This window comes from Garra rufa, chromosome 23 (assembly GCF_049309525.1).
Source record: "Garra rufa chromosome 23, GarRuf1.0, whole genome shotgun sequence".
Classification (NCBI taxonomy): domain Eukaryota; kingdom Metazoa; phylum Chordata; class Actinopteri; order Cypriniformes; family Cyprinidae; genus Garra; species Garra rufa.
The window spans coordinates 15,335,387-15,353,379 of NC_133383.1; the positions used below are offsets into that span (position 1 = coordinate 15,335,387).

A 17,993-nucleotide genomic window follows, 5' to 3' on the forward strand; every position below is an offset into this window, starting at 1 on the left:
ATATATATATATATATATATATATATATATATATACATAATAAATATACACAGTGCACACACATATATGTGACTCTGGACCACAAAACCAGTCTTAAGTGGCACGGTTTTATTTGTAGCAATAACCAAAAATACATTGTATGGGTCAAAATTATCGATTTTTCTTTTATGCCAAAGATCACTAGGATATTAAGTAAAAATCATGTTACATTAAGATATTTTGTAAATTTCTTACCGTAAATCTATCAAACCTAAATTTGATTAGTAATATGCGTTGCTAAGAACTTTATTTGGACAACTTTAAAGGTGATTTTCTCAATATTTAGATTTTTTTTGCACCCTCAGATTCCAGATTTGAAATTAGTTGCATCTTAGCCAAGTATTGTCCTATCCTAACCAATGGAAAGCCTATTTATTCAGCTTTCAGATGATGTATAAATCTTAATTTAAAAAAAATGGACCCTTATGATTAGTTTTGTGGTCCAGGGTATACTTATATAATCACATATATAATATATATATAATCACATATAATGTATAAACTAAAACTTTTATATTAGATGTGATTAATCTTAAATAATCGTTGGCCCATTACGATATGAATCGTTGGCCAGCGCAATATTTATTTTTTAATTTTTTAAAAAAGGACAGCATTATTTGATTTATTATTATTATTATTATTATTTTATTTTCATTTTTTTTTTCAATTTAATAGTCTTTTTTGATTAATGCATTAATGGAAATTCCATTGACAGTCATTCTAAAAATATAAATAAATAAATAAATAAGTTTATTTAAATAAATTAATATTTCTCTCTCTCTCTCTCTCTCTCTCTCTATATATCTTTATATCTTTATATATATATATATATATATAAAGATATAGATTTTTTTTTGAATGACTGTCAATGGAAAAACCCAAATAGTGTAGTTACGTCACCTTCCAGCAGGGACAAAACAGGCTGCTCTTGACTCATATGAGTCAATCTGCAATCACCTTCATGAATGCATGGACTTCAACCACAGAACAGCTGTAGTCTGTGTGCTAATTAGCATCTGCCTTGTGTCTAGTTTGTTTTTAACCCTGGCCATGTGCACTTGTGATCCTCCTTGAGGGATTCCAGTGAGAATGTGCTAATCCTACTGTTAAAAAACACAGAGAAAACACCCATTAATGGAGGCTGAAGTAAATTGTTCACCATCGCTGAAAGGTTAGTGGTTGAGCTCCCAGCCACCGTTCATGAAAACCTCCCGAGTGGGAATACGCTGTTATGTACAGCAAATGGCAGCTTGATCTCCGAATATAGACATTCCAACAGCAGCTATGTTAGTGTAAAAGCAGTGTTGAAACATATGAAAGAATTTAGGATTCTATGTATGTGTGATGATCATATGTGTATGGATTCCTTTGGTTTCTAACAGGCCTGGACATTTTTTTTTCCTCATTCTCTTTCCCATAAGGCTTAGTGGTGCTGAAAGCTAATATGAGCACAATCAAGCCCTGATTGATAGCTTCTGTAGTTCACAGATTGTTGTCTTATGCTGCTGTTATTTTTCTGAGAAAACCAGAATGTGCAAACAAGCTTTAAAAAAATCATAATCTTTACAGTAAGACAGTAGTTCATTGAGTTAAAAGGTTAGTTCATCCAAAAATGGAAATTCTGTCATTAATTACTCACCCTCATGTCTTTCCAAACCTGTAAGACCTTCGTTCATCTTCAGAACACAAATTAAGATTTTTTTGATGAAATCCGAGAGCTTTCTGACCCTGCATAGACAGCAATTTTTGTTTAAAGTTGTTCTATTTTGTTTTATTTTTCTTTGCGCACAAAAAGTATTCCAACACTAATTCTTAAATTACTCTTGTCTTGGAATGCCTTTCAGGTGAATAAAAGCTTTCACCATACCACTATGATTGAACAATGGGTATTGAAACCATTTGGTGTGGTTGTAAAACCAGATGAGTCAGAAAATGAGGCACCAAATAAGAACCATGGTGCAAACAAAAACAGGCACAATGAGGTTGACCCATCTGCGCTGTTATTAATCTCTTAACAATCCTGTTATTTATAAAAGTTTATCTTAACAAGCCCATTGCCTTTGGGAAATAAACAAACAATACAAAAACAATGCCTGACCTCCCTTTGGTCCAGCGGTCCTGTCATGAGGTTTCAGTTTATGTGTTCTCTAATTACCGCAAATATAAATCTGAAATCGGTCACCATGTGAGATCATCTCCCCTTCACATGCAGCAGTTCTGTTTCCATTACATCTGAGTGTGGGTGTTTACATACGTCCGCTGTCATTCTTCATTTGATTGACCTAATTCCATTTATTTGAGTCAAGATCCAATCACTGATTTGTTTTAGTTAGGTTTTGTTATACAAGTGCTCAAAACCTTTCAGATTCAAAGTAATAATTCCCCTAGAAATGAAAATTGTGTAATCATTCACTCACTATTGCATATGATTTTCTAAATTACTTCTTTCTTCTCATACAATAAAAGTAGCTTAATGTGTGTGTATATACAGTTGAAGTCAAAAGTTTACATACACCTTGCAGAATCTGCAAAATGTTATTTATTTTACCGATATAGGAAGGGTCATATGAAATGCATGTTGTTGTTTTTTTTTTTGTACTGACCTGAATAAGATATTTAAAATAAAAAACATTTACATACAGTATTATCCCGCAAGAGAAAATAAGTTACATTTATAAAAATAATCCAATTCAAAAGTTTACATACACTTGATTCTTAATACTGTGTTTTTTGTTTAGTGATAGTTGTTCATGAGTCCCTGTTTGTCCTGAACAGTTAAACAGCCTGCTGTTCTTCAGAAAAAATCTTTCAGGTTCCACAAATTCTGTGGTTTTTCAGCATTTTTGTGTATTTGAACCTTTTCCAACAATGACTGTATGATTTTGAGATCCATCTTTTCCCACTGAGGACAACTGAGGGACTCAAACGCTCACTGATGCTCCAGAAGGAAAACAATGCATTAAGAGCCGGGGTGTAAACTTTTGAACAGAGCGAAGATACATTTTTCTTATTTTGCCTAAATATCATATCTTTTTTATTTAGTACTGCCTTTCATATACAGAATATACTTACATGTTTCCCAGAAGACAAAATAAGTTAAATTTAAATTTAAGTTTTCACCCCTGGCTCTTAATTCATAGTTTTTCCTTCTGAAGCCTCTGTGAGCCTTTGAACTTTCTGTAATAGTTGCATATGAGTCCCTCAGTTGACCTCAGTGTGAAAAGATGGATCTCAAAATTATACAGCCATTGTTGGACGTGTTCAAATGCACAAAAATGCTGAAAAACCAAAGAATTTGTGGGACCTGAAGAATTTTTCTGAAGCAGTTTAACTATTTAGGACAAACAAGGGACTCATGAACAACTGTCACTAAAAAAAAAAAAAAACAGAAAAAAAAAGCTGTTGATCATTCAGGTAACAACATAGTATTAAGAATTAAGTGTATGTAATCTTTTGAATGGGGTAAGTTTTATATATTCAACTATTATTCTCTCTTGTGGACTGTATGTACACATCTTTTATGTAAAATATATCTTATTCAGGTCAGTACTAAATAAAAAAAAAATAACATCCATTTTGCATGATCCCTCTTATTTTGATAAAATAATTAACATTTTGCAGATTCTGTGTATGTAATTATATATACATGTAAAATCAATATCATACAATTTAAATGTATATATGTGTGTATGTAAATACACGTTGACACATTAACAACGTTATTTCCAATTACTAGTCTTTTTTTCTCTGCTTCATCAAAAAGAATCAAAAGAGTCGCTTGTTTTTGATTTAACTATTTGTTATGTTATTCAGTGTGTCCTATTTTGTAGTATTTTTATTAGGCTCACAGCTCTGATAAAACATCATCTGTTTTCTGTGGTGAAGGAGATTCACTCTCAGTCTCAGTCTCAGTATTTTATTACAATGTTCTGTATGCATTCATGTCATGAAATCATTCAGTTCCAGTACTTGGAACCAGTTCTTCCTCAGATTCTCAACCCTAACAGTGATGCATCCTGTCTGTGTTTCCTCCACAGACTGCACACTGCCCAGAGAGCCATTAAACAGACTCAGGTGACCGTTCAGAAGATCGGGAAGGAAATTGAAGAGAAACTGAGGACAACAGCGTCCTGCACAGAAAAGGTGAGACCCAACAAATCAAACTAGTGGGATTTTTTGGGTTGTCTAGGTCTGCTTGTGCGCTCTTATTCATTCAGGATTATTTTTATATTCTGTATGCTTTGTATGTTCTCTAACTCCATAAATCCTCTCCGGCCTGTTGGGTTTTCTTTTCCTTTGCACCTGGTATGTAGTACTGAAGGTAAGACTCTGTAAAGCACCTCTGCAAGTATAAAAGGCTAAATTTACAGTTGCTGTATGCTTGACAGAATTTTATAGCAGATTGTCAAACTCAATTTAAAATTCAATACTTCACTCTCTAGTGGGGATATTGTGTTTCCAAGCTCACAGAATTACTCTTTCATGAGGGATGGCAGTATAAACCAGCTTTTGATAAGCTATCTAGCAGTGTAACAGACAAGCATTTCACTTTAGTGCATGTCCTAGAACACGCAATTGGAAACATTACAAACTGAAAGTGCATTTAAAACATTACAAAATTTATAAATCACTCGTTTTTTCAAAGAAACACTGTCCAACAGTTATACCAGCAGGTAAAGTTACAGCGGGAGTCACGTTTTTCTCGACCCTCTCCTAAGCCCATTAATTTTTAACAGCCACCCCAAAGCGTGCAGTGAGTTTGTTGGGGGTAGTTGAGAATGAATGGAGGAAAGTCACGTGAGGAGGCAAATATCATTGGATATGACTGATAGTGTTTGGCTGTGATTGGTTAATGCGATAAATCCAGCTTCTTATGTTTGTGCGTGTTCCACAAATCCGTCTAAATGAACCATATAGTGGCGTTAATGGAAAGACTAATTTTAAAATGTAAGTTAACAACTGACACATTTAGATATAACCACTTTGTTACGTACAAATAAGTCTTAAAATGGCATGAAAACATTATCTATGGGAGTTTTAGTGAGTAATCAGCGTGGTGAAATTTCAAGTAAATCTCAGTGTATGTGAACAATATTTACAAAGCTTTGATTACTGATGTCCGAAGAAGTGTAGTTAAAAGTTAAGTATTAAAAAGAATAGCCCAAGGTAATAAGAAATTTCCAGTAATTTTTGTAAATAATTAAAAAAAAAAAAAAATTCTCTACAGATGCAAAGCTTGCGACCAATATTTCAAGCTGTTGCAGTGTTGTTTTTGCAGGTGAGAATGAGTGTTCAGTATGCTGGTGCTAGTACCCTCAGTTTCAGTCAGGAAGTCAGGGTACCCAGTCACTCAACACGAACAGCAGCAGTGTGGTAAATGGTCTCAGCGTTGTGTATCTTGCGTTACACAGATCCTCGTAAATATGTCATTAGGTCCTCGGGTGGTTCTTGTATCCCGTGTTTTGATGGATTTAAAGATTCCAAATCCCACTGCTTTAGCCCTTCTCTACGTATCACTGTGGCCTTGTCACTAAAAAATCCTCTGTTTGTGTTTCCACACTCACTGTATCCTGCAGAAGAATGAAAAGCAAAAGGAAAACATATTTAGGATTTTTGAAGGTGGCAGTCAGCAGCTGCAAAAACGCAGCCGTTCGGGGAGGTTTTCAAGTTGGGTTTGTAGTTAATGAACACTTCAAAAGTCTGTCCTCTTTCAGTAGGCTGCAAATACCCAGACATCTTCCACTCAGAATAACCATAATCACACACACATTATATTTTTTTCTCCTTCTCTCGAATTCTTCAGAACTCTGATCCAAAGTGTACGGCGCTGCCTCACTGTCTACATAGGCAGTGACCTGTGGTCTAGCATTATTTGTTTTGTTGATGCCACAGATGTTTTGATAATGTGAGATAATGTTAGTTTTTTTTTATAATTGTTTTTTAAACTGTTTGTCTTTTATTCATGAGGCTTCAGACTGCAAACTGAATAGAAGGGATGAGATGAAGGATTGGGATTGGATTCAAATGTTTGGGGCAGTAAGATTATTTTATTATTTTAAAATAAGTTTATTCAACAATTAAAGGCACAATATGTAAGATTTTTTAATTAAAATATCCAAAAACCATTAGAAAGTGTGACTTGTGTACTTGCATTACTCCCAAATGTTTCCAAGAATGTTTAAATCCTGAGAAATAAGAATTTAAGTAGTGTAACGGACTGTGCCATTGTGTCATCAAACATCTTTGATTTCCGAATGAATCAAACATGGCAACACTAAAATGCTTTATTTTGTTATGCGTTGTATTAGACAGGTGACGAATGCACAGAGTAGCATTATAACAGAACTTTTAACACACTCTAATGTACCTAGTATGATAAAACGGGGCTGTTTTCACATACACAGGGAGCAGAAGCGGTCGACTGTGGCATAATAAAAGCTTTTAAGCCATGCGTGATTGTCTCTCATTAGCAATCGTTCCAGCGGCCTCATTTAGCTTTCACGGCTTCTAGCCCTACCCTGATTTATACTACAGTGACGTAATAAAACTTTAGCATATTAGCTGTTTTTTTTTTTTTACTTTTGTTAATCAAAGAATCCTGAAAAAAATGTTTCCACAAAAATAGCAGCATGACAGTTTATTGACATTTATAATAATCAGAAATGTTTCTCAAGCACCAAATTAGCATATTAGAATGATTTCTGAAGGATCATGTGACACTAAAGTAGCAATATGTGTTTTTCCAGGCCAATGTTGATAGCGATTTTTACAAATCAAGTAGACCGATTACCGATATTTTGAACTGATCTATATGTCTGGTGTAAAACTGAAAATTAATGTCAAAATTAAGAATAACAAGTGCTCTGACAAAGACTTTCTTTAGATGCTTTTTAATTATTTTATCGGAAAATCTGTTTTAAAAATGACCCATACCGATAACCATAAAAATGTGTAATATCGGTGCCGATAATCGGTTGTAATAACTTCTAAAAAATTTGGCTTTGCATCACAGGAATAAATTATATTTTAACTAGTACCGTCAATCTATAAAAAAATAATTAACTAATTCATCGCACATTTTTTTCTGAACATTTTTAAATATACATTTATATTGCAATTTCACATGTAATCTTCTAATTAATGTAAAAACTACATAAATACATATTTTTAATATTTGTTAAATATTTTTTATGACTGAAGGCGAGTACTGATATTTACCTGTGCCCTTCAGCAAGTAGGAAATATACAGAAATTGAATAAAGTTATCAGACATTAAATGCAAAATTATAGATGAATCCTTAAAGCTAAAAAAGTTATTGATTTCCTTTTTTTTCCTACTGTTCTTTGATTAATAGACATCACAGCGGCTGGGGGATTAGATTATTTTGCTGCTATTACTTTAAGAGCTACCAGTGCTTAACATGATGAGGATCTGACATGCATGCTAGTAGTTTCATTCACACTTTAATATGAAATGATACAGCCTGCAAAGTCTCCCGTTTGATGTGGTTGTAAAGACAATCTGCGACTAAATAAACACACTTCTTGTCAAGAAAAAAAAGAGACCGAAGCAGCAGTTGTCAGTGGGGTGGCCAACCCTAGCTCCACCACACTTTTAACGCCGTTAAACTGGAAAAATTAATTGCCTACGTTAAGGCGCTAATTTTATCAGCACTAATTTTAACATGTTAAAATAGAAAACAGTTGTTTTAAATTTGAATAATATTTCACTATTTTTACAATATTTATGATTAAAGGCACAATATGTACTTTTTAGCCACTAGAGGTCGCATATTCAAAACAAACAAATAACCAAAGGTGTAGTTTGATGACGCTGTGATTGAGCTTTTATTATGCCACAGTCGACCACTTCCACTCCTTCTGGTCATGCGTATATAGGAAAAAGCATCGCTGTTTTATTATAAAAAAAAAAAATAGAAATCAAGGGTGTATTGGCGGGCGAAACATATGGGATAATGTAACACAATTCAAGAAAATAACACTGTTCTAGTGGTATTTGGATAATTGAATCAAACAATTCTTACATATTGTGACTTTAAATGAATGCAGACTTGGGTAACTTCTTTCAAAAACATAAATCCTACTGACCCCAAACACAATAGTGGTAGCTTGTTTACAATAGTCTTCATGGCATTATATTCCTTCTTTAAAATGCCTTACACTATCTGTAGGTGGTTAGTTGCTCTCCCATCCTGGGCTGGTTGGTTAGACTCAACTGTTTAGTTGGTTTAGGCTGACACTTTTCAGCTGGGAAACCAACTGTCTGACCAGCTAAACACAATCTTGTCCAAACTTAAATGAACCTTAAATATGTGGGGTTTTTTTGCATAGAATTTTTTGCATAGAAATTTGTGGTTTTTTGCATAGAAATGTGTTGACATGCACAACATCCTAAAAAGACACCAGAAGTCATCTGAATGAGTGAGAGCGAAAGACTCCTTGACTCACATTTGCCCTCTCACACTCTTATGAGTCATAAAGACGCCAGTACTGGAGATGCCCGAACCACACACACACTCCAGCTGGCTTTGATGTTTAAGTGCTTAGTGTTTGTATGGCAGCGGCCTCTCCACCTGTTGAAATGCTGTTTTCTCAGAGGGTGAAATGTCCACAGGACCTTCTATTGATCTCCGCTCTCTCGCTATCTTGGAGGTCTGTCATTTTCTTTGGAGTTTTGCCATTCTGTTTTCAAACCTTGTTTGCCATATGAGCGTTTTTTGTTTCCAGGGTTTTTTATTTTGTTGGCCAAGGCAAAGAATGACTCACCTCAGTTTTTTCCTCTCACTGTTGCTTGAATCCAAATGAGCCAGAAATGATTGTGACATGAAATGAAGTTGTGCTGAAGCATATTTTATTAACAAACCTGCAAGAAACACAGTAAGCACAATCCGACGTTCGATAATTACAAGTTAATTTGTGTTACAATATCCAACACGATATCTGTCCAAAGAGTCTAAAAGCCTTCTGAAACCTGCATATGTTGGGAATATTATCGCATGTCTTTCTTCGGTGGTTTGTCAAGTCTCTGTGAATGACTGTGAAGTCTCTTCCTTTCCAAAAACGCGTTGGCAAGTTTCTGAATTTCTCCGCATGTCAAATTTCAGGATACGTTTACACTAATAGCTGACACTCTCCCTCAATCACAAGGAGCGCTACCTGGACCGCACGAAAGGTCAGCGAGGGTCTGAAATTCCTGCGACGTGTATCAGTTACTGCTTAATGAGCAGAAATCTGTTTTGAGTTTTCTTTCAGGCTTGAGGTTACGCAAAGCTGATTACAGATCAGAGCGGTCACCGCTAAAACAGCTATGTTGTCACTTCTCCCTGGCCTCAGGTCAGTTTTGAGCCTATTAGGGCACTTTGGGCAATCAATCAGCCCACTACACTGTACCGGTTATTTCTACACTAATTGAATTATTCTGTACTTTCTTATTACTAGTGATTAGAGCAGACTGTGATTTTTGGTGTGTGAGAGGATGTAAGTTACATGGCTTAAAGGTTTGTGGCTTTTAGTCCGTGTGTGCTTGCTGTGAAGATAATCTATATGCGAGTGTACAACTTATCTTTGAGTTTTTGTATTTAATTGGACAAAAAAAAATTTAATCAATTTTTTTGATAAAAAGCTTTTTATTTAGTTGCTAACTAAATAACTTTTTTATTTTATTTTATTTTATTATGGAAACCATGATAGATTCTTTGATTTAAAAAAAACAGTGTAAAAATCACTTTTGTTTAATGCATCCCTGCTGATATTTTATTTTATTATTATTATTTTATTTTATAGAAACCATGATAGACTTTTTTATTTAAAAAAATATATTTTATTTTATTTTATTTTATTTTATTTTATTTTATTTTATTTTATTTTATTTTATTTTATTTTTGGAAACCATGATAGATTCTTTGATTTAAAAAAAGACATTTAAAATTTTTTTTAACAATGAAAAAGTCACTTTTGATTAATGTGTCCATGCTGATATATATTTTTTATTTTGTTTTATATTTTTTATATTCTTTGATTTAAAAAAAGAGACATTCACATTTTTTTAACAGTGTAAAAATCACTTTTGATTAATGCATCCCTGCTGATATTTTATTTTATTTTATTTTATTTTATTTTACTTTATTTTTAATTTTATTTTATAGAAACAATGATAGATTTTTTGATTAAAAAAATATATATATGTATTTTTAACAATGTAAAAGTCACTTTTGATTAATGCATTGCTGCTGATATTTTATTTTATTTTATTTTTTTAAATAATAATAATAATAATAATTATTATTATTATTATGGAAACCATGATAGATTCTTTGATTTAAAAAAAAAACATTTCATTTTTTTTTGTTGAACAATGTAAAAGTCACTTGATTAATGCTGATTTATTTTATTTTATTTTATTTTATTTTATTTTAGAAACCATGATAGATTCTTTGATTTAAAGAAGACATTTAAATTTTTTTTAAAAATACAAATTGAACAATTATTAAATTAAATCTTACAATGAAAATCTTTCTTTCATACTTTTAGAATGTTATGATGCCTTATTTTATGTTATTTTATTTTTACGCAAAATAGTATACAATTTTAAACTACAAATTGAAAAACGTTGAATATCAACCATATTGTGAAAATAATTATTGGCTCCTCAGTATTTGTGTATCAATCCCTACTTTTTTCCTGTGAAAATCTTGTAGCGTGCATGTGTAGGGCTGTCGCGGTTAAGGAATTTCCCTTGCGGTAATTTTGAGTGGCTCAGTAGCGCGGTATGCGGTATTACCGCCATATAATTGTGTGTAGGCTGTTACAATGTAAGGTAATATTCAGAAATCAATAAACCGAAACCAAATCGCGTTGATATATGAAGTGAAGTAAACAGTACTTACATAGAAACCTAGCCAGAAAGAAATGCAAATTTTGAAGAAAAAATGTCAGACATACTTAGAGGCTTTGCATCTGAAATCTTCGTGTATATAACAGTTAGCGCGCACCCTCCAGTCTGACTGGACGAGAGACTTTCTGTCAGTATTTCACCTGGGCGAGCTGTCAGTCAGTGCAGTTTCATTGTTACGCCACAAGATGGAGGCAAGAGACAATCTTTGAGTAAGTCTTTAATCCGTTCATTCAACTATACGTTCAAAAACGCTTATTTATTCAAAGAGAGACGTAATGAAACATGATCATTTCAACTTTAATCGCCACTTTTAAAGGCTCAGCTGACCAGCAGAGCATCGATGTTAAGACAGATTTCACTTTCCTTGGACATGACAAGCTAGTTTCACATACATACCTGACTCGATCTGAAAGACAGACGCAGGTAATCGCACAAGCTCAGTCGATCTCTCTCTCATTCGCTGTCTGTTTAGGCATGTTAAGTGCATATCTACTGAGCCTCATAATAAACACATTATGTTATCATTACTAACTTATTACTAATTTAATATTCAGCACACAGGCATTAAGTGAGAAGGGCAAATGCTTAGGAAAAAAGAAAACAGGCAAATATCGCGGTTGCTGCGGTTGTTGCATTCCTCTGCGGTTATGCTTGTCAATAGCGCGGTATTGCGATATTGCGGTTATCGCGACAGCCCTATGCATGTGTTCGTTTTTGAAATGTTTAGCTATGTGTGAAAAGTCATATGTTTGTCGTGCCAGTGGCGTTGATAGTAAACACGCAAGATCTAGGTCTTTTCCCACCGTATAAGGGCTTAAGCTATCTGAAGATAGCGGTGCTATCTCAATCTCTTTGATTGACACTTCCTCAGCTGCCAAGTGCAAGAATACAAGATCCAGTAGATCCTGGAGATTTCATTGCTATCACTTCCACTCCACTTCCCCAACACCCTGCACTTATACCTCTGTATAAAGAGTACATCAAATTGATGTCCTTGCTGTAAGTTTCTGTGTTTGTTTATTCTGAATATGTCTCCACTGGACCCTGAAGTCCATGTGTCCAATGTTTTTTTTATTTTTTTATAGATGTTCCTTCGTCCTGCTCTGCATTAACCTCTGCAGTTCTGGTTATGATAGGGATCACCGGCACCAATCATAGAGTTTAAAGACATAGTGAACTTTCCCTCCGTGTTATCTCTCCTCTCACTCTTTCTTACTTCTCCTATCTGCTCTCGATCCCACTTTCACCCTCGTCAGATCACTGGTCCTCATTAGTGCACTTGGCTCACTAACAGTCCCAAAAGCCGCAGGGCTGTAGATGTAGATTAGATGGATCTGCTGTGGACTCATCTGTGCTGGGTGCTGGAGAGGCTGAGGGAAGATCTGGCACTGATGTCTGCACTAATCTGCTTAAAAAAAATCATCCCTTGCTTTTTTATTACATTAATGTGAATGTTTCTGGCATGTCCTTTCTTTCCAAAGTGTTTACAGGGCAGAAAATATATATATTAAAATTATTAAAAAATACAACACACACACACACACACCATTATAATATGCTGATTTTGCATATTCATCCAAGCTTATTTCATGAATAGAAGTTTACTGACACTTTTGGTCAATTTAATTCACTCTTGAATAAAAGCTTACATTTCTTTAAAAAAAATAACTTGTTGACATATCGTTCCAAACCCGTAAGACCTTCGTTCATCTTCAGAACATAAACCTTGCATAGACAGCAATGATACTACCACTTTAAAGGCCCAGAAAAGTTGTAAGGAGATCATTAAAATAGTTCATGTCAGTAGTTTAAACATAACTGGGAAGTGAAGAAATTGTTAAATAAAGTTTTGTGCACAAAAAGTATTCTCATAGCTTCATAAAATTACAGTTGAACCACTGATGTCGCATGGACTGTTTTAACAATTTCCTAACTAACTTTCTGGGCCTTGAACGTGTCAGTTGCATTGCTGTTTATGCTGTTTATGCAAGGTCAGAAAGCTGTCGAATTTCATCAGAAATATCCTAATTTGTGTTCCGAAGATGAACGAAGGTCTTCCAGGTTTGGAATGACATGAGGGTGAGTAATTAATGACAGAATTTAATTTTTTGGGTGAACTACATTTGAAGTCAAAAGTTTACATACACCTTGCAGAATCTGCAAAATGTTAATTATTTTACCAAAATCATACAAAATGCATGTTATTTTTTATTTAGTACTGACCTGAATAAGGTATTTTCACATAAAAGATGTTTACATATAGTCCACAAGAGAAAAAAAATAGTTGAATTGATAAAAATGACCCTGTTCAAAAGTTTACATACACTCGATTCTTAATACTGTGCTAAATGATCCACAGCTGTTTTTTTTTTGTTTTGTTTTGTTTAGTGATAGTTGTTCATGAGTCGCTTGTTTGTCCTGAACAGTGGTTCAAATACACAAAAATGCTAAAAAAAAACAAAAACAAAGAATTTGTGGGACCTGAAAGATTTTTCTGAAGAACATCAGGAGGTTTAACTGTTCAGGACAAACACGGAACTCATGAACGACTGTCACTAATAAAAAAAAACAGCTGTGGATCATTCAGGTAACAACACAGTATTAAGAATCAAGGGTATGTAAACTTTTGAATGGTGCAATTTTTATAAATTCAACTATTATTCTCTCTTGTGGACTATATGCAAATATCTTTCATGTGAAATATCTTATTCAGGACAGTACTAAATAAAAAATAACATGCATTTTATATGGTCTCTCTTATTTTGGTAAAATAACATTTTGGAAATTCTGCAAGGTGTATGTGAACTTTTGACCTCAACTGCATCTCTTTAAATGTCATTTCCTTAATAATTGAACAACTCACTGCAGTTGGTTTGGGGGAAACGGAAAAGACTTTTAATCCAAAAATGAATTTAACTTCATGTTGTATCTTTCCCCAGAAAAAAGAGAGGGAATGTATGCAGCTACGGATCGGGATTCTGAGGTGCGAGTTGGAGAGACAGAGGAAGGCGCTGACGAGAGAAATGGACATGATGCAGAAAGAGAGAACGCAGCTTGTAAAGAAAGGTAACCAAATTCACCAAACCATCTAAATGATGAGAGATCAGCCCCACTTAGGTTTTGTATCCCAAAGTCTTTTCTTTCTTATACACCAGTGGCCACACATCTGCAATCAGGCAAGGTTCTCTTCCAAATCTGTGTGTCAGACTGAATGTGTTGTGAAACTCTTCATCTTATTTTTCACTGATGTAACTTCATGCGTGTTCCAGTACTTCGGAGGACCGTATATAGTGTTCCAGCTGCTAAAATGTATTTCCAGATCTAAAACGCCGCCTGTCCACATTCTCATGTAAATGTATTTCCATGCCTTGAATTGAGCAAGGCAGTTGTTTTACATCTAACCAGCCTTCAAGTAGAGTCCAGCATCAAATATTTATCCTGTTCTCACTTAAACTGAAAAAGTTGCGGCCATACAGAACATATTTGATGTTTAGCGATGTGCTCAATCATTTATGATATCATTCAGGTTGATATCTGTATCTTCCAACCAAACGTCAGCCTCAATACCTTAAAGGAACACTCCACTTTTTTTGGAAATAGGCTCATTCTCCAACTCCCCCTGAGTTAATAAGTTGATTTTTACCGTTTTGAAATCCATTCAGCCGTTCTCCTGTTCTGGCGATATCACTTTTAGCATAGCTTAGCATAGATCATTGAATCCTATTAGACTAATAGCATCGCCGTAATATGACCGAAGCAGGCGGAGTATTATCAGAAATGAGTTCCCAGCTAGTTTAGCATTTGCACATGTGCTGCGTGGTATTACTGCTCCTGCTTCAGCCTTATTACGGCAGCAAACTTCCTTGACTATTACGCCGGAATGGGAGTGTAGTTCCTAATCTTATCAGCCTTGAAAATTGAAGATTTGCATTTCCACCGGTCTTAGTACACGATATAACTACAGAAGAGTCAAGTTTTAAATAGGACAAATATCGAAACGCGTTGGTCATTTTTGAACGTGATGCTATTGGTCTAATAGGATTCAATGATCTATGCTAAGCTATGCTAAAAGTGATATCGCCAGAACAGGAGAACGGCTGAATGGATTTCAAAACGGTAAAACTCAACTTATTACCTCGGGGGGAGTTGGAGAATGAGCCTATTTCCAAAAAAAGTGGAGTGTTCCTTTAATGATCTGCAAAGAGGAGTGGGACAAAATCCCTCCTGAGATGTGCAAATCTGGTGGCCAACTACAAGAAACGTTTGACCTCTGTGATTGGCAACAAGTGCTTTTGCTAAGTCATGTTTTGCGAAATTGCAAATACTTATTTTAACTCATTAAAAGGCAAATCAATTTTTTTCAACTTTTTTGAAATGCGTTTTTCTGGATTGTTTTGTTGCTATTCTGTCTCAAATAAACCTACCGTTAAAATTATAGACTGATCATTTCTTTATCAGTGGTCAAACGTACAAAATCAGTAGGGGATCAAATAATTTTTTTCCTCACTGTATACATGCCTAGTTTAACCATGTTGTTAGTCATATTTCGTCAGTTTGTATAATGATAAATCCTCTTGTAGCAAAACGCCACTTCTGGAGTTTAGGCCCGTCCAGACCACCACCACCCGTGTTTGTTGTGATTTAGTGGTCTCATTATTCTCTTATGTTACTCTACACGGCTTCCATCAAAGATTCAGACTGTGCAGGCGGACATTGAACATACGGAGTTTATCCAAAGCTTAAGCTCCTTCCCGCCCCATTCGTCACCGCGTCCTGCCATTCATGTTTGATTTCTGAATCCCGCTCTTTTTATTTGCCAAACGTCGTGCATGGGCGGGAGGTACGAAGAGGTGAGTTTGAATGATGTGGTGGCTGGTGTTTGACTAGAGGGTTGGGCTGCATACTGTGGGTTCATAAAGAATACATATATGCATGCTTGCACAACCATCATGATTGAGTGGCCTGGCACTTGCCATCCCACAATGCATTGTGTTCGTGACCTCCTAGTGTGTAGAAACAAACAACAGATTTGGAGTTCAGGGAAAGGTCTGTTCTGGATGGATGACGTCTACCCAACATCCTCTACCCGAGAGGAGCCTGTCCTGACTGGAGCTGAAGGGAGCGGCCCATTCAGATTCAAGCATAGGAAAATACTTTTTAAGAGCTGAAAGAAAAAATTATTTGAACTGGAGTAAGAGGAAAGGATGATCACTGCTTGACCCCCACTTCATTCAATCTTTGATTTATTGGTCTTCTTTCTTTCTTTCTTTCTTTCTTTCTTTCTTTCTTTCTTTCTTTCTTTCTTTCTTTCTTTCTTTCTTTCTTTCTTTCTTTTTAAAAGTACACTACCAGTCAAACGTTTTTTAACAGTGACATTTTTAATGTTTTTTAAAGAAGTCTCTTCTGCTTACCAAGCCTGCATTTATTTTATCTTATTGTGACATATTTTTACTATTTAAAGTAACTGCTTTCTATTTGAGTATGTGAAAACTGTTTTCAACATAATAATAATGTATGAATGAAAAAAAATATTCAAATAGAAAACAGTTTAAATAGTAAAAATATTTTGTTGAGCAGAAAAGACTTACTGTCTTCAAAAATCTTACTGTTCAAAAACATTTGGTAATGTATTTCTATTTAGTTTGAACATATTTTTATTTAATTTTTATCAGTTTTATTTTAGTATTGTTGAGATACTATTATAGTTTTAACATTTTGAATCTCTTTTAATTTTATATTTTATACTTTCATTTTCATTTTAGTTAAATGTTTAGTAATTTTGCTGTGTTTTATTATTTTTGTTAGTTTTTTAATATGTCTATATAGTTTTTTATTTTTTAAGTTTTGGTTTTAGATACTTTAATACATCAAGTTAAACCTAAATAAATATGAGAAAAGTTTCTTTGGCAACTGGCTAAATTATTATTATTTAGTTTTTTTTTCAGTTAATGTTTATTTTATTAATTTCATTTAAGATTCAGTTCAAGTATTAAGTATTATAGTTATTGAGTTATTAAGTATAATATTTAGGTATTTAGTTAAGTATAACAACCCTTGTCTTAGTTTTAGTAATTTTAGTACTTCAGCTTATTTCAGTCAATTGCCTAGGCTGTTTTATTCAAGTATTAAGCATTTCAGGTCATCATTTCATCTAATATTTAAATTTCATTTCATTTCAGCTTAATTTCAGTTTACCAAAATAGTTTTTAATAGTGAAAGTTTTAGTCATGTTACTACCATAACTACCAGAAATATTCAGTATTAATGCATTTTGTTTGTTAAAAAATAGCTTAGAAAGTTTGATTGGCCTTTATGGTACATTGAAAATTAAATTCTGATTTTTTTGCTGTGTTACTGTGCAGGACTTTTCTTCTGTGTTCATAAAATTTTTTGTTGTCTTATGGTATGCTTTTAGCAATTCTTAGCAGTGTGTGAGGTTTTTTTTTGTTTAGTGTTAACAGACAATGTATAAAAATATGTATTTGGTCTTGCGTTTCCCTTCTTTGCAAGCATCTCCTCAGTAAAAGACATTCAGTGGGTTATTATTAGTAAAGAAAAAGGGGAAAAAGCGTTCCCTCTTCAGGGAGAGGTTTGAGAGAAACAAGAGTTCCCAACTTTTTTTTCTTGCCCGTCATGTCCTTCTCAGTTAAAGCCTGCCTTTCCCATTCCCGCTAACAAATCCCCCACACCCAAATTTCATTTAAACACTAATGGTCCTTTAAGCTATTGTCAGTCACCACTTATTTGCTGTGATACTAACCGGGCCAGCACTCCAAGAAACAGCATGAAAGCCTCCTTCCAAAACTACCGTAGTTTATCCCACTTACAAAGGGAGATTGCCAGAAATTGCACAAAATGACTTAAGTGTAACCACGTCTCATCTCTGTTTAATGTACAAAGCTGCAGTCATGCGCTCTCGCGCTCCCCCGCCGGTTCTGGTCACTGAGCGCTTCCTCGTTTCCATTGAAGCGCAGAATAAAGCTTTGCAGGGTCAAGTCTCCTGTCACCGTTTCCCTCGCTCTAATTTCTCGTCACGTCC

The 17,993-nt window shown here is 34.4% G+C and overlaps 1 protein-coding gene across 1 annotated transcript in view; it reads left to right on the forward strand.

The window, feature by feature from the left end:
* The window catches only part of uvrag (UV radiation resistance associated gene), a 150,931-nt gene that overhangs the window by 30,256 nt on the left and 102,682 nt on the right, over positions 1–17,993 (forward strand). The window contains exons 7-8 of the mRNA XM_073829373.1: positions 4,077–4,182; positions 13,894–14,020. Of these exons, the coding sequence (XP_073685474.1) occupies positions 4,077–4,182; positions 13,894–14,020 (233 nt within the window). The remainder of the gene's footprint in view (positions 1–4,076; positions 4,183–13,893; positions 14,021–17,993) is intronic.